Source organism: Mytilus edulis, chromosome 1 (genome assembly GCF_963676685.1).
Source record: "Mytilus edulis chromosome 1, xbMytEdul2.2, whole genome shotgun sequence".
In the NCBI taxonomy this organism is placed as follows: domain Eukaryota; kingdom Metazoa; phylum Mollusca; class Bivalvia; order Mytilida; family Mytilidae; genus Mytilus; species Mytilus edulis.
This window is the reverse complement of record NC_092344.1, coordinates 70621498-70647634: the sequence shown is the minus strand read 5'-3', so window position 1 is coordinate 70647634 and position 26137 is coordinate 70621498. Positions and strand designations below refer to the sequence as shown.

Here is a 26137-nt window from a genome sequence, read left to right as displayed (position 1 = left end):
AAATAGATATAAAAAAAATAGTTCCTTCAAAGAGATTTCAACAGACTGTCGACATTCCAATGGGAACAAATTTTTCCCCTCTACTTGCCGACTTGTTTCTTTATTATTATGAGGCTGACTTCATGCAGGAACTTCTTAGGAAGATAGATAAGAAGTTAGCGATATCCTGTAACTCTACTTTCCGATGATGTTCTTTCACTAAATAATTCAAAATTTGGTGATTATGTGGAACGCATCTATCCCATCGAACTAGAGATATAAGTTAAGGATACTACAGATACAGTTAAGTCAGCCTCATATCTTGACTTACAACTAGAAATTGACAATGAGGGTCGGTTGAAAACAAAACTTTACGACAAAAGCGATGATTTCAGATTTCCAATTGTGAACTTTCAATTTTTAAGTAGCAACATTCCAGCAGCACCTGCATGCGGGGTATATATCTCCCAATTGATACGATATTCCCGTGCTTGCATTTCCTATCATGATTTTCTTGATAGAGAGTTGCTGCTCACAAGGAAGCTATGAAATCAAGAGTTCCAAATGGTGAAATTGAAATCATCCTTTTGTAAATTGTACGGACGCCATCACGAGTTGGTTGACCGTTATGGAATAACTTTTTCACTAATGATATCGGATATATTCCTTGCGTCTTAACTACAATCCCCTTCCCTTTCATGAATGTGACCTACCGAATTAGACTATTTACCGGATTTGTTATTACAGAAGCAACACGACGGTGCCACATGTGGAGCAGGATCTGCTTACCCTTCCGGAGCACCTGAGAGCACCCCTAGCTTTTGGTGGGGTTCGTGTTGTTTATTCTTTAGTTTTCTATGTTGTGTCATGTGTACTATTGTTTGTATGTTTGTCATTTTCATTTTTAGCTATGGCGTTGTCAGTTTATTTTCGATTTGTGAGTGTGACTGTCCCTTTGGTATCTTTCGTCCCTCTTTTTAATAAGAAAATTAGAACAAGTGTATAAGCAAAGCAATACAAAAATGAATAAAAATCCTAAGATAAAATAGAGTGGATCGCATTGCAGTTTATCAACTTGGACGTTTGAATAATATAATAAATCATGCTAGTGCTACTTAAATGTGTGTTCGTCATATGCAAGTAACATCAAAATAAGTATACGAATCTTATATAAGAAATACCTTCGATGCATTTTAAAGGTCCAAGATGCAATTTATTGTAAGTCGACGTTGGCAGTGTGTAGGTATGATTTACAGGAAGTTGTGTTTCATTGTATATAACTCCTATGTCTGATCTTATTTCATTATTATCAGCTGTGTACCAGTCGTATGGCTCATTCCCACAGTTACATCTGAAAGTTACTTAAATATTACTAGTTATTGGAACAATAAATTATATATATCATTTTTTAGTCTTTTTATTTGGGATGTTCAACTTCTTGTGTATCAGGTAAAACAATAAAGGAAAAAAAACAATTCAAAGATCCCTCGTTTAACAATCTATTGAAAACGCAACAACACAATTTCAATCCTGTTTGTACTATTAGTTACATAGTGTGCTAGTGACCTAATATGGTATATATGGGGTCAGTAAATTCCATATGGGGTGAGAGCGAAGACCGTATTAGGTCACTAACACACTATGTAACGAATTTTTACGACTATCTTTAGTGTGAAATTTAGACTAGTGAACTATCAAGATGAGCAAGTCTTCAATACTGTTAGCATTAGTCAGTACCGTTTTATTTTTATAAATGAACCCAACAACACTACTAATCGTGTACGAAATAAGCCCCGCCCCCTTCTTACCTAATATGGAATATAAAAGGACGTAACTCCACTACTAACCGTGTATGAGATAAGCCCCGCCTCCCCACTAACCTAATATCAAATATACACCGTCTCAACGCGGACGCTTTTAACCAATCGTATTCCTAGAAATGTATAGGAGGTAAGATAAATCTTAATATCGTACATCACAGATGGGTGAATAGATATTCAATTCTTAAAGCCCAATAAACAAAGGTACAGAGAAGGAGATATAATGGTTAATAAAGGCAACAGTAGTATACCGCTGTTCAAAACTCATAAATCCATGGACAAAAAACAAAATCGGGGTAGCAAACTAAAACTGAGGGAAACGCATTAAATATAAGAGGAGAACAACGACACAGCATTAAAATGTAACACTCTCACACACAGAAACGGACTAAGCATTAGACAAAATCCTATGAAAATAACAAATATAACATCAAAACCAAATACATGAATTTGGGATAGATAAACATACAATGATAAACGTGATAAATCATGTAAATTTATACAACAAGAAAATACCTTTTAACCCCAGAATCACAATTTCCAACGAATGGGCACCCACAATCATTCTTGGGCGTTTTGTTGTCAATGATGTCCCCGTATATTGATGATCTGTACACCCGATTTTGTGAAAAATGGCAATAAACGCCAATTGATTGGCTGCATTTGCCAATATCCTTTAAAACTGCTATATGTGCGTCACTTGCAAAATAGACAGGTTTTATATCGTATCCATCAAGGGTAGCCGTAACTATCTCCTCATTGTCATGGTGGACTATCGTTGTTATTTGAGTATAGTTTTCCCATTCATTAAATATGCATTCTACTGATGCACTATCTGAAATAAGAGTTTTGAAAAAAGCAAGTTAAAAAAATTTCAAAGAAATGTAAATATACGTTTAAATTGTTATAAATATCCTTCCATACCAATTATATAAGACATCTTGGAATCCCAAGAAAACCAAATTCTTCAGTTTTGTATCACTAATAGATAAAGAAAGGCAACAGTAGTATACCGCTGTTCAAAACTCATAAATCCATGGACAAAAAACAAAATCGGGGTAACAAACTAAAACCGAGGGAAACGCATTAAATATAAGGGGAGAACAACGACATAACACTAAAATGTAACACACATAGACAAAATCCCAAGAGAATAACAAATATAACATATATATATAACATCAAAACCAAATACATGAATTTGGGATAGACAAGTACCGTGACACGTCTTATCGCAATGTGAATTTACACTAACAAATAAGAGAAAACAAACGACACAACGTTATAATGTAATACACACAGAAACGAACTATAATATAACAATGGCCATATTCCTGACTTGGTACAGGGCATTTTTAAAGGAAAAAATGGTGGGTTGAACCTGGTTTTGTGGCATGCCAAACCTCGCACTTTTATGGCCATGTGAAATATAACATCAAAATGACAACACAGGACTACACTATAAATAAATTGGAGAACACAATTGACAAAGAATCACACGAACAACAGCAAACAAAAGGCAACAAGTTCAAAATTTTAATACGCCAGAAGTGTATTTTGTCCACACAAGACCTACGTGTGACGCCCAGATACAAAAGTTTGAAAGCCGAAACGAGTACAAAGTTGAACAGCATCGAGGACCAAAAAGATCAAAAAGGTTGTGCCAAAAACGGCAAGGGTTTTCTGTTCGTTACCAGAAAATCCCTATAATTTAGAATAATTTATACTTTTGCAAACAGTAAATTTTATAAAATGAATATTAAAAAGATGATTGGTTAATAGGACATTATGCTCATTGATAATACCCTCAGACCTGTTTTAAAAGATTACGTATTGTAATGATTAAATGATATGCTTGTATGTTAAGTTCCAGTTTATCAATTGCGTTCCTTTATTAAACTGATTGATTAATGTTTTACGCCATTTTTAAAGCTATTGTGCTATTTCTTGGACGTCAGTTTTTATTGGTAAAGGACGCAGGAGCACCCGGAGAGAACCATATACCTTTGGTAGGAAAACGTACATTGAAAGTCAATATATGAGTCACTTCCCACTTGCCGGATTCACTTGCCGAGCACTCATCGTTTGTTTAAAATGAGCTTGCAAATATATTATTCAAAAGTTAACCTCGAATTGTTTTGTACACTTCGTTTATTTTGCATTTTTTCATATACATCTTTTAAAATATGTGTTATGCTTTGCTTTCTTGTCCTGTGTGCTCTAGTGTCTAAATAGAGAATACTTTCGATCGAGTGTCTACCTACAGACATCAGTTACATACATTTTACAAGCATATAACATTTATAATGATAATAATATTGTGTATTGTCGACGTGCAATGTGTTCGTTGTCTTGTTTTTCTTTTCACCACACAATATCTATCATCACTTGAACTAGGTGATACACATGGTAGATATATTACATACATTTTACAACAATAACTTAAAAATAATACCGTTTAGATATAAATCAATAAGATAGACTCCTTTTTCCATCGAACCACTAGCGTACCAATCTTTGCAAGTGTGTTGTGTTTTCTTTAGACAGTCTTCAGATTCATCTTCATGGAAAAGGCCGCTACAGTCGATAACTCCATCACAAACTCTCGACAAGGGGATACAGGTCTGGTCGTAGCATTGGAAACTTTCGGATCCACAAATTTCTAGAATAGAGACAACCACAGGGACATTTTAAAGGTTTTTAATGCTCTAGAATAATGACAACCACATTGACATTTCAAAGGTGTTTCATGTACTAGAATGTGAAGTCCTTGATAAAAACTGAACTAAACAAATAAAACAAAAGCAAAACCGTAGATTTATTATACACCTTCATGATATACATCTAGTGCATTACTACTTCAATCATAACATATATATCCTGTTTAAAGATAGTTTCATTTTATTAGGTTCATGCATGATGCTTCATTGGAAAAAGAATCCAAGATTAATTTTAAAAGATGCAAACAATATTAAGGTGACGATACAAAACCTTAATCGAAAAAAAAAGATAACAACGTGGCAAAAACGAAAAAACAAACTTGTTTCAAATCGAACAAAAGACACAACGTTAACACTACCCAGAGCAAACCACAAATATATAAAATCATAGTAAAAGTCTCTGTAAGCGATAACAATTCCGTTCAAAGAAATGTCTAACAATCGGTACTTAGTAGTATTCAATGATGGGAAAAACAGAATAGGTTTGTGGCTTCGACAAGAACATATCAGAGTGTATATATGTAAGACAGATATTTGATAACAAGGAGTCAATAATGATGGAGTCCGTTAAAAATCAAAGGGATGATTTCAACTTAATGAGTAGGTTCTATAGCTTTTATTAAACGAAAATATGGATAAGAAAACCAAGCGCTCAAATGTTGGTTTTAAGAACGAGAAAGTTGAAAATGGATCCTCATTAAATACTTTCAAAATATTATGCAAATAACGAAGAGGAATTGTTTATAAACTCTTTTCATACATTATGCTTTTGCTAAAGTTAAATTCAGACCGCAACATTTCTTCTTCGCCCAAATTGTGTCAATCATAAGTATATATGTTTTGTGATTTCAGAAATCGATAGACATGATAGCACTCTGTAACAGTTAACTTTATCACTTTACATCATGAGTTGTAGTTGAAAAAAAAGATGTGTTTGATTACTTTAGCACAGTTTGACATATTTTATTTAAATGATTTATATTCAATATTGAAAGATTTGTGTACAGGCAGAGCTAATTTTTAACAGTTTGATACAAACGAAATATACGGATAAACATATATATTCGTTTAATAACTATCTACAACAACATGTTCATTTACATACATGTATGGAATAATATACATGAGGGTACTTACCACACAAAATCTCATCAGATTTGTCATAGCAATTAGTAACAAAATCACATCTTTGATGAACAGGAATACATTGCATATTTTTGCACTGCCACTCGTTTGTTGAACATGTTCGTCTTTCTAATATGTAAAAAAGCAATTTAAATTAAAGACAACAAGGAGTCTAAGAATGAATGACAAAAAGATATATAAAGGCAAGGTAAAACAGAATCTAAAAGAAGTTACCTCGACAGGATACATATATTCTGCTATGCATGAATAACACGTTATGCTAAACAACAGTTATGCTGACATAACTGAGGAAAAGTTTTTTGTAGTCATCTCAATTGCAATAAAACAGTTGATTTCAAGCCGACGTATATTCAGTTAATTCTTCAAATACATAACATTTAAAAGCTTACTATTCCAATGTATTTAGCCTTGATGAGTTTGCATAGGAATACCAACCACCCCACAAATATTTATATCAAACTTCAGTAAGATAAACTGTTCTTGGTGTTAGGAAAAGTTTTCAGTGACAACAGAACCGTACACAAATACATCAACTATAACTTATAAATAACATTGATACATACATGTTAGCTTTAACAAAAGTATTGTGCACCTCGGTTCATAATTAAAACACACATCGAGTTTACACTTTCTTAAGATATAATTTAACTACCACAAAATTGTTCATCCGATCCATCTTGGCAATGCTGAATGAAATCACAATGTAAACTGATTGATATACAGCTTCCATCATCACATGTAAACTGGTCATTGGAACAGGAAGATGCTTCAATATATTGAAAAAAATATGCCGTCAATTAAAGATTGAAGATTGAATAATAAAGATTCTGGTACAAAAAAATTGACAACTCATTTTCAATACGACACATTTTTACATCAATACATTGTCATATGTTTTGATATGCACTATTAATCTTATCAATCTATTAAACAGCGTCCTTGTGTGATAAATGAGATAATGAAAAATCAAATACTGATGGAATCAGAAAAAGATATGATTTAGACATAATTTTGATTTATACTTTAATTCAACTGTGACACTGCAAGTTATATACATATCAATATTGATTGAAACAAAATCGTCTCTTTTTTATAATTGTAGACCAATCGCAAAATTTAGAATACTTGGCGTCATGTTGATTCGAAATATAGCCTTTTCCTGTTTGAATATATAATTTATTATGCTTGTTTGTGAACTAATTCTTTATTGTTACCTTTAAGTCTTATATAAAGAGATGCGTAAGTATTATAACGTGTTCAAAAACAATACTCATAAAATAGTTAGACAAATAAGAATAGATAAATATAAAATACTTACAACAATTCTGTTCATCATCGCCAGAAATGCAATCTATCACTGAATCACATATTAATATATTTAGAATATATTCACCAGAGTTGCATAGAGACAGGATCTCATCGGGCTGTGCTGTCACTTGATTTATTGAATTTCTGATATTATCTGCATTTTATCAAAATAAAAGAATCAACTTGTGTAATACTGTTTCAATGAAAACGTTATCCCTTTAATTAACATAAAAGATAATATTTTTTTTATAATATTTAGTGGTAAAAGATTTAAGGCAATATCTATTTTGTTTCTCATTGATTAATGGAGCAATGAAACTTTTAGCTTTTGGGGTAAACATCGTGTAGTGTAAGTATTTGAAAATTTGCAAATTGACGGACAGAGAACACCATTGTTTGAACGAATGCAATAATACTATAAATGATTGATATCACAAACGGAGAGTTTGAAAAAACAAAACAATTAGGTCAAAGAGTCCCTGGTGACTGTCGAGTCGTCTGATGAAATAAAACAAATATAGACTTGTCAAAGGTATTGCATTTTCATAAGTTTGTTAGAGGATGCCTATTAAAAAAAATGTTAATGAACATGTTGTTTGCAATAACAGATATTTCAAATTGACGAAGGAAATTTTAAATACATTTAGACAATATTTCGCTTTCATTAAGTATACATTTAAGAAGTTAAATTTCGGAAAATGCACAATTTGAAAACAATTATTTTTTTGTTAGTATGTCTTACCATTTACGTTTGAAATCATTTCTGTCTCACAAATGAAGTTTGATATTTTGTTGTAGGCGCAAGCAACATCATGCCATGCGTTGATATTGTGTATACTAAACAGCTGAATTATTGAGCATTGTTCATTCTCTAAGCCATCTGGTTGTGCAAATCCTGTACTTTTATCAAAAAACCTGTTGACCAATATTTTTTTTAAATGTAAAAGTTAAACCAATCAAAACTTAAATACAAATACTAAACATTCCGTAAAGTTTCATAAAACGTGAACTTAACTGTATCAGTACACGCATTTACAAGACGTTTGTAATGCTACAATTTACCTTTGCTAGTATTCAAATCAGAAATCAGTAAAGGGTTTGTCATTCCTAAAACATTCATGACAATTATATGTGTGTATACAATGGAGAAGATTTCATATCTTGACATTACTAAAGCATATACGAACAATACTCTGACGCATGATAATCTGCGCAGGAGAATAGACATAATAGATAGTTATCAAAGGTACCAGGATTTACATAAGGAACAATGGACAATTATAGAAACCTAGAAAAAACAAACAAGTCTATAAACACTACATAGCAAAATACAAATCTCAGCAGCACGAACCTAAAGAAAACCCGTGAGAATTACAGATTCTATAGACAGGTATGCATCCTGCTCCTAAAAAAATCGTTCGTTCTCGGGATGTGTTTCCCTGAAAACCCAGGTCTAGTTTATTGCAGCAGCTGTGCATGACCTTATTGAGGACTTAATGTTTAATTAGGCAAACTTTGCTATTTAGGATGCAAATGTTTTATTTTCAAGGGTAATTAATCTTACCATGCAGTGAACGTCAAAGGTTTTTCATCCGACCAAATATAATCGCTCATCGTATACCCATTAGTCTTCTTTCTCAGGCCTTTGTTGTAAATATGTTGATAGTATTATTATTCATAGTAATGAAAACACTAATACGAACAGTAAACAATTCGCAAAATGATGTAAGCTTCATTATAACATATTGATGAAACATTGGTAGTTGGTGTTCAGGTTTCCTATTTAAAATCACACCAAAGCTCCATTCTATTGTAAGACAATGAACCCATAACATGTGTCGTTATTTAATCAGGAGAAGATTGACAAAACTTATTCATGTTCGTATTATTTTTTCTATATTTTTCACATGCATTGTAATTGAATACCGTTTGGGTAGTTTAGAAACATTGTTGGGATAGTCAAAAATGTTATTTCAACAGCCGAAAAGGGACATTAGATTAATGATTTAAAAGCAAAAACAATTCAATGTTGGAATTATTTTAATTTTAAATATGTAAGATCCTTCTTGATGCAGTCTTTTTCACAATTGAATTTTTTTTCACTCTATAAGACTATTAGTAGACAAGAAGGTTATTTGTTGATTTAAATTGTTACTGCTTATCGCAATTTTGATTGTTTATATATTTTCACCTGTAGTCTGTTTTTGTAGAGGAGTACAATTAAAAACATATATTTATTCCTATATTTAAACGTATTACCTACCTATATATGCACGATCACCTTCTAGATTATCTTTAAAAACAGTAATGAGGTAGTGAATAAATTTCATTTCTGAAATGTTAGCTATGCTAACAAGATGACCGTTGTGATTGTTGCATTCGTTTTCGGCTTCAATCCATGTAATGCCAAATTTCTTCTTCTGTAAACTATAACAACTGTTCCTAAATGCATGCCAGTTGTCCTGGCAACCTATTGATATTATATATATAACTTTATTTTTAAAACATATGAAACTATCGTGTCTATGTCTCAATATATATATATATACATGCAAACTTTACATGCATACTTTATATACTTCTAGGTATGATAAATGTGTAAACTATTTTATATGAATTAATTTTACAGAATCAGATGAGTCTCTGAGGTGTTTAAATTCTTTGTCTAATGACTTTTTAAAGTTAACCCGAAAATAGGTTTTAACACATTGAAATTATTTAACTTGTTGTTTTATTTTTTCGATGTCAAAACGTATGTATATATACATGTTCATAAGATTTATTTTAACCAGGTTTGCTCAACCATTTTTACATAACGAAATACCTGTACCAAATCAGGAATATGATAGTGGTTTTCCATTCGTGTCATGTGTTTAAAGTTTTGATTGCCATTTGAAAAATTATTCCGTTTAAAATTTTCTCGGAGTTCGGAATCCTATTTTATTCGTTGTTTTAAAAATAGAAATCTCAACTTAATCATTTTAACAACAAATTTATAGAAATGATAATATATTGTAACATTTGTTTTATCTACAGAAACTTACAAAAAGGGAAAAAAAATTCCTTACTGTCATTTGAAACATCGAATGATTCTTGTATAAAAGTTTCCATATTATATTTTCCCAGAAATCCTCCACTTCCCGGTATATCAGTAGCAGCTTTAAATTCAATTTGAAGTCTTTCCCAACTTGATATAAATGTTTCGTATGGCCGATTATCTTTACAAAATTTTCCTAAGGATTTTGCTTGTCCTTGTAGGTCTATATCATAAACAGAAATAAAGGATTTTTCACATGATGAGTCATCTGTAACATCTAAGTTGATAATAGTGAGTTTTACAAATTGACCATATGCGCCTTCGATCTTCCAAAAGCATGCCTCGCCTGGTTGATAAGTTATAGGAAATCCAGGTGTATAAATGTAGGCTGAAGGCTGGTTACATGTTTTAAAGCAACTGTCTAGTCCGCCACATCCTGGTAAATCTAAAATGTTTGTTTAAAGTTTAAATAAACAGAATTTTGGGGATAAACGCAAATGAGACATGTTCCTACGATTTACACACTCTTTCACAAAATACAATCATCCTAGTTGCGATAACAGATATCTATGACAAAAACTGATTTCTGAAAGAACAAACACATTAGGAGTACAAATACATTTAATTTTCCTTCTTTGTAAGAATATTGAATTTATCTTGCAATTTGATGCAATCCAAATGGTTACATCGAAATTCTTGAAAATTGATTTCCATATCCAAAATGTATCATAAACGTCGCATAAAGATACAGCAGTTTCATAAAAGTTACTTGACCAGATTTATAACGTTATTAGCCATGACGACATGACGGTCCTTCTATTATGATCCTCCCTTTATCGCAATTCGCGAGTTAACACATAATTGCAATTCATCAAATGGCGATCCTTAACTCACTTGCATGCACTTGTGTTGATATTTTCCTGTACATTGAAGCATATGCCAAATCTGACTTAATGTTAATACAGACGAAAAAAACACTCATAATTACTATCACCCATGGTCACAATGCTATATGTAAAAGTAAGATTTTGGACGATAGTTATTTGAATAATTCATCAATGAAATGCATAATATTGAGTCTTGCTTCCCAGTGAACTCCCTATTTCAACCATATCTTTGTAAAACAAAAAGATGAAGATGCCATGTGGGGATGAAAATTCAAATTACGTAGAGAAATTGACAATGTTAATTGAAGCTTCACATTTACTTAACACTTAATGTAGAAAACAATGCAATTTTGTTCGTTTGATATAGCGAATAATCTATAACATCACTGCGGGGAATATTAAAGACTGTTATAGAAAGATGATACCCATTTGAAAACATTCGGGTATTCTACAAGTTAATTGTTGTTCATGCATGTGAGTAATTTTATCTCTGAAATAACGTACCACATGACCTTGTACAAAATAAGAAGGATAGGTGGAGCTCAATATATATTTTGTTATATCAACGATCTGCAGAATATATAACCCGAAATATAAAAAATAATATCTGACTAAATACAATGAAATTGTTAAGTTTAAATTGTGAGCATGATCCATCATGTCCTTAAAAGATATTCTATGCGTATCTAAAATTGCAAATAGAAATATTATTATTTCATAATAGTATACTTTTTGAATGCACGGTTACTAAGTTCCCTTCACACTTTCATTTATGACTTTATACTTAATATTATTATTGAATTATACACACCAATCGTGGATACTTTTAATTCGAAACTCTTTTGATTATTCCTTTGAAACTGATAGCAGGATGTTAGTTGTATCTTGATTTTATTGGACGCAGATAACAGCTTTACTCCATTTAGTTGATCTTCATTTGGTAGAATAGTTTTTCCATATCCGTCGTGATCTATAATGCTCAGTGAGTCTTCACATTGCCCTGGGTTAATGTCATATATACTCATCTGAATAAAAGAAAAAGAAATAAAATCATTGGCAAAAGGTAAAACGGTAACGATTACCAATGCAGATGAAATAACCTTTCCATATATACAAGTTGCAGCACTGATAAGAGATACGTTACTGTGTTTTGCAAGGCTAATTTGATTGCAAAACATTATTTTTGTTCTGTAGGCGTTTAACCAAGGGAATCATATTTCGTTGATAAATAAACCAACTACTACTGAAATGACATAGCAACAAAACAAGGCAATAACTTTCGACACACGTTTTTGACAACATTAAAAAAAATATTTGTTATCTTACAATTTTTTCTACTGATTTCCTTTTTTGCTTTTCATCGAAGACAAATGTTAAACAGCTGTAAAAGTTTTGAGTTTTTGAGTGATTATCATACATACCTTTTGTATTTCACTTAATAGAATTTTCCTCTGAAGTGAAATAGACACAATTTCTATTTCAATAAACATGGTTGAATGAATAGACCAAACACAAGTTAATCCTTGACCATAATTAAAGGGGAAATTCGGAGATAAAATAGTTGATTCATCATTATCATTCTTTAAAAATACATCTCCACCACAAGTGTTGAACTCTAAAAAGTCTGAAAAAAAACAAACTTGTTGTTGATTTATTGATGTATTGATAGTTTAAATTTTATTTTTTGTAAACATTATAGATGGAAAGTTATACTTAGTAAACGACAATTGGTCTTCGACCAATCGACACAACAAACTAAAGTGTGAAAGAGGTGATAGCGTTCAGATCCTTGAACAATGCCTTTTATGACTTTTATGACAAAAGGTAATCTCAAAAAGGTAATAATTTTGTTACAACGGTCAATTTAAATGTCATATTCATGTTTTCGTATTTCAAATTCTAAATAATTCTTCGTTTTATCTCGGTTTTATGTCTGTTCCCTCGTTTGTATTTTTTTTTTTCATTTTGCCGTACCTAATAATATGATTTTAATTTCTATTCAGGTTTCGATAAAACGCAAACCTTTGCATAAATATTAATAATTCAAACCTTTAAAACACAGTCTTTGATAGCAGACATTTCCAGGATCAACTCCCTCGATCCACCATCTATGATACTCTGGAGTATATTTGTGTCCAAAATGTAGTGTACAACGACTGTCCCAGTACTCAGAAGAGAAGGAAATGCAAGATATATTTTGACAGCGTTCAAAACATTGTTTCAAATCTATTCCTGTTTTGCTCATACGTTCAATATCATGATGCTCAGCCATCCAAAACGAATGATATCTGAGGACTTCAAAACCAAAGTCGAATTTTGTATCTCTACACCACAAGTCACGTCTCACTGCAAATAGCACATCGAAATATAGACAGTGGCTAAAAGTGATTTTTTTGATACACGTTTTTTTGAACGTTAATCTCCCAGGTTTTTATGCTATAAAATCAAAAATTGTAATACGAATGTTTTCATGTAACATCTGATTTGTTTTGTTCAGAATATCATTTCTGTTTGTTTAACAAATGTATATTATGTACAACTTTATGTGGAAATAGTAAATGGACTATGTCGCTGAATTTGCTAAGATTTTGCACACACAACCTTAGCTCGGTGAACTTCAACTGAAAATCGAAAAAAAATAATGCATTTATCTCTTTTATTATCTGAAATATTGCGGATTGATTTTTTTTAATACGGGTGAATATTTGTATTGAAAGCACATGAAATCGCTGAAAAAACATACAACATTGTCTATTGTATGTGCTTTCTATACAAAGGAGGGACGAAAGATACCAAAGGGATAGTCAAACTCATAAATCTAAAACAAATTGACAACGCCATGGCTAAAAATGAAAAAGACCAACAAACAACAGCAAACATGACACAACATAGAAAACTAAAGAATAAACAACACGAACCCCTATACAAATGTTCACCAATTTTGTAAGAATTCAAACAGTAATATTTTAAATGATGTATGCGATAAATTCTTTTTTTCGATTTTTAATTGAAGTTCATCGAGCCAGAGCTGTATGCAAAATTTTACTGAAATATGTGACATAGCCCATTTACTGTGACTTGACCTTAAACTAACACTGTAGTTGAAATAAAACTGTTTATCGATTAGTGTAAGTGAAACCAGTAAGATGGCTTTTCCTTTCGGTAAGGTGTTACTTTTTAATTCGTCAATTAAGTAGTTCGTATAACTAATAGCATACAGCAACGGACTGATCTTTCCTTTATATTTATTTTTTCTTATGATATCTCTCAAAATAAAAACGCAAAAACTATTGTTTTGTACTAAATATTTATTTTCTAAAGAAATTTCGTGCTCATGTTATAATGTTATGTCAGATTATTAAATTGAAACTTCTTAGAGTGGAATTTGAAGAAACATGACATGTTTGCGTAATCATGTGTAAGATATAAGGGAATAATTAAGGCAGTTTCACCTACGATCCATGCCTTTTTTGAGCGGGTTTAAAAGGTATGTATACAAAGACCGTTAACTGTTTAATCGCATTTAGTCATTTAATTGTTTTTCAAACCAGATTAGATATGCAAAAATAAACACAGCGAACTGGCATATCAATGTTGGTCGCGTCTAGGCAAGTAGATTTTATAAACAAATAAAAGACTGTATATTGTTCCAAAGAGCACAACTTTCACAATGATACCAGCTGATCGTCAACGTTCTGATCGTCTCAGGATCTCAGCAGCCACAAGTCACTAAATCCGTGTATTATACCACAGGTCTGCGACAATTATCAACCCAGGAAGCAAGATACCCCGTCTGCGTGAAAACAGGATACGCGCCAAATGTCCTCACCTGGTGCCCTAATGACGCGTGAAACGATTTGCAAGGATTTACTTATGAAACAAAGAAAAGCAATGGAAAGGAGTCTGGTTCAGCAATGAATGAAAATTAATTGCGTAGAGTAGGGGAGAACAGACACGTTATAACAGATGACAAAATGAGAGGTCCACAGGAAATGCGTTCTTGAAGTCAATATTTTATAGCGGATGAAATAGGATAACGTGTGGATGCGTGCGCAGTCGTCAGTCGTCATCTAGTAATAAAAACCCTACAAGAACTGTATCAGACTGCTCTGAAGTAATAATTGGTTAGAATTGCGCAAGAAAGTATTCGTCCATTGCCGGTTAACGAATTGGAAAGAAGCTAAGCCTTAGGTTTAGCTTTGATTTTTTGAAATTATTTTGTCATCTGACAAAGTCATGCTGATTATATTAAGATGCACAGTTCTTTCAGCTTTTAAACTTTTTATGTTTTAATTTGTCCTGGTTCTACAACTAGGATTTCAGCGGTATATTTTATGATTCCAAGTATTCGTTACCGGGTTTCTCTTCGTTTCCGTGGGTTTTGTGCGGCATCCAGGGTGATCTTTTCCTTATTTTGTATATGATTGATTTTAAACTTCTAGTATGCCTTGTTCGTCGGCCCCCAGCATGTAGGAAAATACGAGAAGTCCTAACATTGAACTATGGTAACGTTGAAACTATAACGCTGTAGTGTAGCTATCACGACGATTAAACGTATAATACAATCATAATGTATTGAAACGGAAGTAGATAGTGTGAGTGTATTCGTGTTTTTTAATGCACTTCACTTATTGTTATGGAGAAGGTTAATTTCCATGTAGTAAGAATGTCACGGCCAGGCCAGGAAACTGGGTTGTCAAATGCTCTTATTTAATATGTACCTATACAGTGTGATATATGTTCTTAATTAGAGCATAACCCATAGTGATGCTCCTTTTAAAGTAGGAAGGTTCAGAACAGACGTACAACTAAATATTTCATGTGACATATACTATTTGTATAGGAATCAGATTCGACCTGGTACTTGTTAATCATTTGTGATATTAATAATGTGGGGCACATAAGGACCATGAATGGTGTTATTTTTAATCAACAGCATTGTCCTGTATTTGTTATATATCAAGTTAAAATCATCATCATAGATTTGTCGTGTTTATGTAATGCCGGCGTCTTTGACCTATTCAGGAAAAACTATAGTATTCCATTTATTGAATGAAAATAACTGTTTAAATTTTGTGCATCCGTTTTTTACTGATTTAGCTCAAACATAACATTTCAAGACTATAAATATCCATTGAAGCGTTACAAACTATATGATAAATAGGGAGATAAAAGGTTATAGCCAAATTAATCTAAGATCAATTCTACTTGAGGGAGGCGGAGTTTTAATTTCTATATAAATTCCTAATTGATGGCCCAAGAACACGTTAACCTCGTTGTAGTATGCTGAGTTCAATTTAAACACGATCTAATTCTATTTCATTAAAATTGGCAATAGTGTGATGTACTTCTTTTCAAAAAAAAAAAAAGTATCAATTGTATAAATTTGAGAAATGTCTTAAATTAAAAAGCAAGTTATAAACTGTCCACGCTAGGGACTAATAACAACGAAAATTATAGGACTTTGTGATGGTTTGAGAAATGAATGTCACAAATAACGTTAAGATAATACAACAAAGGATATGGGGTATCTATCCTTGACACGCAATCAGTACATGCACAACAATATAACACACAATCAGCAAATAAACAGCGATTGTATTACTATTCTTTATCTTAAAGTCGCATTGAGTAATTTAGTTCCTTTTTCAGAGTGTACTTTTGCGGTAAATTGAGTACTGTTCAGAAAATTTATTTAAAGCCAATTAGATATGTTTTGTCTTCTTCTGTCTGTGTGTCTTTTTATTTTTAGCCATGGCATTCTAAGATTATTTTCTATCCATGAGTTTAACTTTCCCTCTGGTATCTGTCGTCCCTCTTTTAACACATGTTTAAGGCTTTGTTCAAACTAGCAGTAGCATCCATTAAGATTATTTTCAATTATATGAACGAAATTGTTCGAATGGTAACGTTTGAAAGTTGACTGAAAGAATGAAATGAGTTAATAATGTAATGCTCATATAATGTTAAATTTAAAATAACTGTATAAGACTAAAAATCATCTACGTGTGCCATTCTATGTATCTTTTGTTTCTCATACCTTGTTTTGGACAACCAATGACTTCAAGCTTTAAACATGCTTCTTTATAATCCACTGGAACCACTTTAAGGTATCTTCCATAAATTTCTTTATTAAAAATAAACTGATGAATAGACAGTGCGCTTATCATCGGATTGATTCTAAACATCTAAAAAAATGTATTAATATCAGTAGCATTTACAGTAAAGTTACAGAAAGTGAGCTATGTCACAGAAAATTTTACATAAATCTTTGAAAATTGAAAAAGGAATGCATTTATCTTTTTTGATTTCTAAAATATTACTGATTGAAGACTAACAAAACAGGCGAATATTTGCATAGAGAGCACATAACAAAATCGAAAAACGTTAGAAGATTTTTGTCTCAAAATCAAAATTTCAAATTTTGCCTCTATATATATTCCTTGAAAAACTATATTTTGTTGGTACATGAATTTCTGTTTTAATGATGTAAAATAATAGTTTTTAGCAAACCTTCACTGTTCCGATCGGGTCCTCGTAAAAAGTTAGGTTGCTCCTGTCATTACCATACATTATTTTGAACGAGTCAATAAATTGTACATTTGAACCGTCTTTTATTCCCTGTAGCTCAACACCTTGGAGTTTTAAAGGCACAATAAAATCAACCTTAAAAATACAGTTACTGAAGATGTAAGCAAATTCGAAGTTCAATATGATGTACATGTATGTATATATAATATATACATTGAACAAATTAAATCAAATTGTAGCATTTTGTTTTAGGTAGTTATGTATATTTTCTTTTTTGCCATGGCGTTGTCATTTTATTTTCTACTTATGAGTTTAAATGTCCCTCTGGTATATTTCATTTCTCTTTAATGTCACCAAATGACGTTAATTTACAATTGTAAGGAAGCACAATTCAATTAAATAGATTAAACATCTTATATATCAAATATTGTTAATAAAATTGTAAATTACAAAAGGTATTAATTTATTTCAATAAATGTACCATAAACCATTGAGATTCCCTAACTACAGACTAACATACTATAAACCATGGAGATAAATCATCAGAACTAGAACACCAGCCAGTTTCTGGGAAGAATAAACGACCATAGTTTGATAGATGTTCTTTGTCTTTCCTCGAGGACGATTCTAACTGGTAATCGTAAACATCACCAGATATGAGACCTAGCTGTCGTCCACACATTGTTGCTTTGGAAAAAAAATAATTGGTAAGCATCATTGAGCATACACATCAAATCAGCGTCACAGATATTTTAAAAGAAGAATTTTCAGACCTGACAGAAATCTTTTTGACATAACGAATTCATTGCGTGTGAATATTTTATGTCTATCTCTAAAACATAGCACACTTCTTATATATAAGAGATTTAACTGAGATTATGCTGAATTTTGAAGTTGGCTATCCTATTTTGGTAATGAATTAGAGAAGAACTATAGTTCAAGCCTCAATGAAATTGGTACAGCGTAATTTACACTGACAATGTTTATGACAAACATAACAAGCATTTTTATAGAATCATGTGACATTGAGCTATTTAACTCTAAATTGGTACAAGTACTAATAATAATTATAAATAATATATATGGTTGAAGATTAGTTTTAAAACTTTTTTACTTCGTTAACATGGTAAATATTTCGTTTTGAATTTCATACTCTGGTATTTTTTCACAAATATCTTGCAGAGTAAATTTCCTCTGCAGCCTCTGAGCCATTACATATCATTAGAACCTAGAATTCATAAACGTAAATATATCGTTCAGTTCAGAAGTAAAAACATAAACAGTTTCAATTTTCTTTTTTATTCAGTGGTTAGCATGTGGAAACAAACTATTGTATTGTAAAATTTTTATTTCTCTGTCCTGGATGTTTTTTATTTATTTGTACTGTACATGTATTCCTGTCCTGTAATGTTGTCATTTTAGTGTCATGTTTAACATTGCCGTAAAAGCGCTGGGTTTGGCTAGCCACAAAACCAGGTTCAACCCATCATTTTTTTTTAAATGTCCTGTGCCAAGTTAGGAAAATATCAGTTGTTATCTTATAGCTCGTTTCTGTGTGTGTTGCAATGTCGTTTGTTTTTGTTGCCCTTCAGTCTTTCTGATGTTTCGTTGTTTTCATCTTATAGTTGATGTGTTTCCTTCGGTTTTAGTTTGTTACCCGGATTTGTTTTGTCTCAATCAATTTACGACTTTCGAACAGCGGTATACTACTACTGCTGCTTCTTATTTACTGCACCAGTTTCGCAATTCGACGATCAATGTCTCTTTAATGTACTTGATGCCAAAATATTAAAGACTAAAAACGTTGAGTTTAAACTTACATTTTCCTATCACTTGAATCTCTTCTATTTCAAAGAAATGGTAGTAGCCCTGTTTAGCGTTTGCATTAGTAAAGTCAAAATTTGTCACACTGACATATTGTCCGATAATAGGACGTTTACACTGATATCGAAATATTGTACTTTTTCTAGGATTTCTGTTTTCCTCACATCTATATGCTCCATATGTTAGGAAATCCCATCTGTTTTTACTAACATACGTTCCTACATATCTATGGTTTACAGGGAACCAGACTGTAAAAATGCAGACATTGTAAATCAATCATACTGGTATTCGTTTTCTTAATTGCAAAAATCTTGCAGAGTTGATACTTTTCACGAGTTCTTAATTTCCTTTTCAATATGTGCTCTTTATTGTATCAACTACGGCTTTCATATAAATTACTCTCTTTAATTTTTATTTGTAACATTTATTTTCGATGTTATAAGCTGTGTTATACAAATTCGGTAAAGTCTTAGATACCTCAAATGATTGTTTTAAGATACGTTCAATTACAAAAGCTTTAGTTATGATGATTAACAGTAATTTGTTTATTCAACGTTTATAACGATATGTGAAGGGGGAGAGCTCATCGAACTGAAAGATCCAAGCAAAGAATCATCGATGAAAAAGTTGTTGTCTTTAATTATCATTTCCTTTCTCACTTATCACTTTATCATTATTTTGGAATTTCGGGCTTTATAACTATTTTGATATGAGCGTCACTAATGAGTCTTATGTAGACGAAACGCGCGTCTTGCGTATAAAATTATAATCCTAGTACCTTTGATAACTATTCCCAATGTTCATTATTTTAGTTTCTCAAACTTTCATCCTTTCTCATTTTTGCAGATTATCAAAATATTTCGTCTCGTGTACTATGTCTACTGTAGAATGAGATAACGCGAGAATTTAAATTAAGAGCAAGACTTGTAATTTAGGATTTAATGACGGTGTCACATCTTCGAGTGGCATGAAAAACTATTACAGCAACTATAAATAAATCCAGAACAGAGTATCTGTTCATAATAAAGCAAAGCTCATATTTATACAACACAAAAACATGTTCTCGTCTTTATATGTGTGTGAACATAATATTAGGTTAAGTCAAAAAGTAAGGCCGTCGGTTTTCTCGTTTAAATTGTTTTACATTAGTCATTTTTGGACCGTTTATAGCGGACTATGCGGTATTACCATTGCTCATTGTTGAAGACCATACGATGACGTATACAATTATTTCTAGTGTAGTTAATTTTTGTGACATTTGATCACTTGTGCAGAGTTGTTTCATTGGCTAATCATACCACATCTTCTTATATAGACACTGGCATTATTATAAAAAAACAAAAGAGTAATTATAGCCATCACAGTCATCATGGTCATACTTTAATCATCGCATAACATGCGACGTACGTTTATGTACAATTTATTACGATTATCAATATGTAAATATCTTACTTTGCATTCGGTAAAGAACGATTGCATGTACTTCAATATACTCTTGTAAGTTAAGTAAATACCATGGCTTAGAATACGATCTGGAATTTCTAAAAGTTAACCCTGCACCTGTTGATAAAAAAAAACTTTTACAATATGAAGACAACAGAGCTAACGACAGACGTCCATCAGCCAGAAATCCCAATGTTTTCATTGATACCCTTTAATTTCACGACCAACAGTCTCTTATATTTGATGACGAAGTTTGTATTCGATATCGGACTAGTTCAATTTGTTTAACGTTTTATAAGATTAAATTTTAAAATGATACGAGTCTATATCCATGATATGTGTTTTATTTAAATTGTTCTGTTGGTTTCTGATCATTCTATAACCGTACATCTTATTCTATTTAATTATATGAAAATTCATTTCACTTGATTTGAAACAAAAATCCATAGACTCGCTTTCAAATTTTAAGTTGATTTCAATGAAGTTTGAAAAGAAGACAATTTAACCGATTGAAAAAAAAACTAACTTTTGCTTTGATGGCATATCGATTGAATGAAATATCGGTTATGTGTACTTTTTGACATCATTAATTTAGAACATTACTATATATCATAAAACAAACATATTATAAAACTTTTATGACATTTACATTGTTCTATATGGATTATAAATCCTGATTTTTTTTCCTATCGAAAGATCATATCATGGATTACAGGTTTAATAAGTTTCTAGTTGATTGCACTTCAACTTCATATAAACTACCATGACTAAAAACTTTAACATGAAGCGGGACAGACGGACGAACGGACGCACAGACCAGAAAACATAATGCCCCTCTACTATCGTAGGTGGGGCAAAAAAAAAATCAACAAATTGAAATTCTATGAGTATAAATTTCTAAATACGTCTTGGACAAACAGATTAAATGACGAACTGAGAGATGACCCGACAAAGTGCAACGTGTAGTAACTTTTGGTTTCTCAGACAAGGAACTAATTATTATGTATCACCAATTAAACCATCCACTGCATAAGAAGCAGGTTTGCTGCTAAGTGATGGTGCTGAGTTGTAGCTTCTGCCCTTTCCAAATATTTCCAAATATTCTGGGTCGTCCTCTGAAATAAAGTTTTCATTTAAGTATCTCCTGTCTTCCGATAAGAAATCTTTTACAAAAACAAAAAACCGTAATAATGATGTTAGACATTTAAACTGACGTAAATCTGTTTATTTCACTTAACGCATATTGAACACACTTTATAGCGAAAATTATTGAGACTGTTGACAAAAAGATATCGGATTGTACCATTGAAAAAGAACAGAGCACATTTATCTGATTGAAAAGCAGTCCAGGTTATACAACTTATTATAATAATTGTAACTATATTACCGCATTCTGGAATATCACAGCTTTCAAATTCATCATCAATGTAGCAACCAGGGGGAGTTTTCAATCCCATATCGATTTTCCTACAGTAATTTTCTTCAAATTCTCCTATCCATCTGGTGCTTGTAGTAAAATCACTGCTATTATCCTCCCATAAGCTGCAATGCCTCCCTGATTTCGTAATATTTTTGTGCCCTTTATATGAAGCTCCGAAGTCATTCTTGAATACACACTCTCGTTTTCCTGTATCATGACCATGATCATTTTAATCATTGCAATACAAGTAAATTTGACCCACCTGACATTTAAAGAAAGCTTTTACTCATAATCTTAATAGAATTTTCAGATATACGACTGACCTTTGAAGTGTTTTTCTGTTTTTCTGGGTTTTTTTTCTTTTTTTCTTGTTATGTTCAGTTTCTTTTTGACCACCTGTATATATCTACACCTCCTTTATTCTCAAAATATTTTATTTTATTTGACAAAGATTAAAGTTTTGATAAGAGAAAATGAATATAAACCAAACAACTCTCCCATGATCCTCTAAAGAAGAAATACACCTATCAACATTTTAGTTAAAGTATGTGTGTATATACAGTTATATTTAATTCGAGAAAACTTATTTGTACCTTTAATCTTAATGCTGGCACACGTTTAATGATAACATGAGAAATTTATTACAATATTTAAAATGATATTATGAAGTGTAAACAAACGGAAGTTTATTTTGAAATTACCGCATAATTGTGGCTGAAGATTACGATCAAATATTTTGGGATAAATCATTATATATACAAGTATATAAAAAAACGACTAATGTTTATGAAATGATTACCAGGTTTGTAATAACTACGTACTTAATGGCTCATAGTAACACAACGGTAGGCCTACATGTCTATGATAAACAGCATGACCAGAAAAATTGGGATGTAATCCATCATATTCAAAGTTAAGATGTTCGTTGACCAGGTAAAATCCATTCAATGTCCATTTCATGTTATCCACTTCTTGGCACTTTTCGGTAGTTGGCCCCTTAAAACATATAATTAGTGTACACATACATGCAAACTATTGTATATATAGAGTTTCCTACTTATACTTTTTTAATGGCTTTCGAAACACAGGATTTTGTTTTGTTCTTACTTACTAGTTATAAATGTGATTTTGTTTTAGCTTATAACCGATTCACACAGAACAATATAGGACACACTGTTGTGTTGTTTAAAGAATACATCTTATACGGTCGAAAAACATTATCGTATTCCCCACTTTCTTTTGTTATACCTATTGTAACATTTCTTTTTATCAACAACCTTGTGCTTTCACGAAAAATGCTGTATCTTGTCAGATTTAAACGATAGATGACTCATAACTTTTGTGTTTTCTTTGGGAAGAACAGATTGATAAAAAAGGGAAACGCATACTTTGTCTATAAATAAATCATAAAAGTAAGTAAACGCATACTTTATTGCAAGACGGGCTTTGTCAGATGGACGAACGAAATTTAAGGACAGCAGATAACAAACGTGTGTTTCGATAGCGAGTTTCAACGCTAGCATAGATATCAAGACAATTGTGCTGAGGTTCCACATACAAACATGACACTGGTTTGTAGAACATCAACCCAGTATTATTGTCAAGAAGAAAATTAAAGTTCTTTAAAAATTCCATGTACAATTAAACTAGTAAAAGATTTAACTTTCCATACATAAAAAAACCTAAACGTTTTGAGGAAGTTCACCACATGCACATTGTTTCGGATCTTGTTAGACAAGACATAGTTATAACAAAAGGCAAGTGGTTGAGCACTAGTTGCATTCTGGATAGAATCATTTTGATATCCATAGATACAAAAAAAATCAAATTTCAAATTTATACATACCAAGAACAAAATAAAAGGGAAGTCGTGTGGCAATTGAATAGATTCATCGGCATTTCCATCTTCTCTACAGCAATACATTAAAGTCAGATCTGTAGAATTGTCTATTTGTAAATCTGGTAGATCTCCCCCTAAGTCGTAAGTATAACCACGTACTGTCATGCTTCCTTCGTTAAAACCTGACGTAATAGATATGGAAATTAAGACACTACTTTGAGCAATGCAGCCGAACCAATAACTATAATTACAACGTAACAACCTTCAATAATGCAACCATAAATCTTCGGATCTATGAAATATTAAACGTGTTGCATTGTCTGCATGAAATAATCTTCGATTTTTTGTGTATCGTTCAGACGCCGAAGATTAACCGGTTATAGATGATAAGAAAATGTATTAACAGTTCTTATTGAGATACACATTTGATTGTTTTAATGGCAACAATTGTATAGTAAATGTATTTCTTTTATGTCCGAAACATTAATTATTGAATTCATAACATTTATGGAAATACGATTAAGACGAATTGAATTAAGATACAAATGAGGTTTGTGTTTACTTAATAAATGAGGTTTTGAACAATACAATTTCTTTAAATTAAGAGTTATTTTATACAATAATATTATATGTGTTACCCCTCGAGACGATAACATTTTTCTATGGGTATATATGGCTCGGTGACATATTCTCAATACCCTCTTTTATTCAACAAGACATGATCCTAATAGTTGCTGCATAAAAATAGGTACTTCTTGTTGCTGCATAATAATCTTAATATATATATCTCATCTTTAATAGTTTCAGGGACTACATAAAAAATATAATTAGCGATGCTATTATTTTCAGTAAAAGTAAACAATTTTAATAACATAATTTTCTCATGTTGTTTTTAATCTGATGCAATTAATAGGAATGACATTGCTACTTCATAATATTACCGATCGGACACATGTCACTAGCTTTGTATATGCAATAATTTCCAGCTGGCCATGGATTATCAGCTGTTGCAGTAGTGGTTGAGTTTATAATACAAAAATTAATCTGAATAGCTTGCTGTGTGTACGGACCAAGGATATGGGGTTCGAATGTAAACCAATCAAGATCATTCCAAAACATATTCCTTGATTTCGGCAGTAGTGTCATGTTGACATATCCCGACATCCATCCGTAGTCGACGTCTTCTGGACAGCCAAACATAGATGTATGGAGTGCATAATTTCCACCAGGCCACTGTGTTAGCTTCATTTCTGAAGAATGTTTAACGATTATTATGTAAAATTCATAAAATAGGTACAATTGCATTCTTTTAAAATATTTTCAATGAGCTCGTAGACACATAGTATTGCCGAAAAAAATGTTAAATTACATTGTAAAAAACGACCTAAAGGAGTTACTGTAATTCACAGGGGTTTACAAACGAAAATGTTCTACTTTATTTCATCCAAAGAATTCTAGTTAATAACATACATTGTATAACGTGCAATTGACAGACATATAGCATAAAGGAACAACTTTTCAATAGAAAAGTGTTGCCTACTAGGTATTGTGTCTTTAAGTTAGTTCAATATCAACGTCACATACTGCAACTATGAAATTTAAACAATTAATGTATGTTTAAAAAAATCAGTATATCAAAGCGGTAGTACAGTCAGTATAGGACGAAAAACCAATACTTTATAAAAAAAAGTTATATATAACTGAAAATAAAGCAGACGGGAATTATACAAATATGTGTAATCTCAAATCCATACCTGTTTCACAAAACAGTCCAGAAAAGGGAGATAAACAGCTACAGGTACATGTTTCCAGTAAGAGTGTTCCATTATTATAACATTTCACAGCAGGACAATCTGAAATTCAATCATAAAATGAAAATTCTGCAGTATCGTTATATAATTTTCATATATATTCACGTTGATCCTTATTCATAGAAACTGACGTTTTACATAACAACAGGTTTAGATTATTTTTAGGGATTCTAAATTATCTTAAATCATCATCAAAGTAAAAAGGTAAGTTTTGTTGAATTAAGCAATGAATTGGAAATTAGATGGATATTTCTGAGTTTGGCCATAAACTTTGATTCATATTCATCCAGGAACAAGTCTGCTTTTATCTAGCCTACATTTACATTTTTTAAATAAAGCAGACGGCTTTACATGAGCTGGGCGCGCGCAGC

The 26137-nt window shown here is 31.7% G+C and overlaps 2 protein-coding genes across 2 annotated transcripts in view; both read right to left on the bottom strand.

The window, feature by feature from the left end:
- The window catches only part of LOC139488330 (uncharacterized), a 29815-nt gene extending 7524 nt beyond the window's left edge, over positions 1-22291 (bottom strand). The window contains exons 1-20 of the mRNA XM_071273865.1: positions 22083-22291; positions 21706-21810; positions 20705-20812; positions 19249-19500; positions 17949-18115; positions 17411-17563; positions 16938-17085; positions 12947-13243; positions 12319-12521; positions 11709-11922; positions 10042-10455; positions 9237-9443; positions 8538-8616; positions 7716-7888; positions 6984-7127; positions 6318-6431; positions 5657-5773; positions 4255-4461; positions 2316-2634; positions 1161-1330 (exon numbers count right to left, since the gene is read on the bottom strand). Coding sequence (XP_071129966.1) covers positions 1161-1330; positions 2316-2634; positions 4255-4461; positions 5657-5773; positions 6318-6431; positions 6984-7127; positions 7716-7888; positions 8538-8616; positions 9237-9443; positions 10042-10455; positions 11709-11922; positions 12319-12521; positions 12947-13243; positions 16938-17085; positions 17411-17563; positions 17949-18115; positions 19249-19500; positions 20705-20812; positions 21706-21810; positions 22083-22152 — 3661 coding nt within the window. The 5' untranslated portion in view covers positions 22153-22291. The remainder of the gene's footprint in view (positions 1-1160; positions 1331-2315; positions 2635-4254; positions 4462-5656; positions 5774-6317; positions 6432-6983; positions 7128-7715; positions 7889-8537; positions 8617-9236; positions 9444-10041; positions 10456-11708; positions 11923-12318; positions 12522-12946; positions 13244-16937; positions 17086-17410; positions 17564-17948; positions 18116-19248; positions 19501-20704; positions 20813-21705; positions 21811-22082) is intronic.
- A 637-nt stretch (positions 22292-22928) lies between these two features.
- On the bottom strand, positions 22929-25804 carry LOC139482181 (uncharacterized). Its single transcript, XM_071265922.1, has 4 exons — positions 25710-25804; positions 24897-25205; positions 23962-24137; positions 22929-23111 (listed from the first exon to the last, which is right to left on the bottom strand). Exons 2-4 carry the CDS (start codon positions 25201-25203, stop codon positions 22929-22931), a joined length of 666 nt encoding a protein of 221 aa, XP_071122023.1. The 5' UTR covers positions 25204-25205; positions 25710-25804.
- Between the last annotated feature and the right edge of the window lie 333 nt (positions 25805-26137).

What these genes read in the sequence shown, in the direction of transcription:
- LOC139482181 (XM_071265922.1), bottom strand. Translation starts at nt 25,203, where the DNA reads ATGAAGCTAACACAGTGGCCTGGTGGAAATTATGCACTCCATACATCT. An exon ending in TAGTGACATGTGTCCGATCG is followed by an intron (nt 24,138 to 24,896) that starts GTAATATTATGA and finishes CTATTACGTCAG; the next exon opens with GTTTTAACGAAGGAAGCATG. An exon ending in TCCCTTTTATTTTGTTCTTG is followed by an intron (nt 23,112 to 23,961) that starts GTATGTATAAAT and finishes ATATGTTTTAAG; the next exon opens with GGGCCAACTACCGAAAAGTG.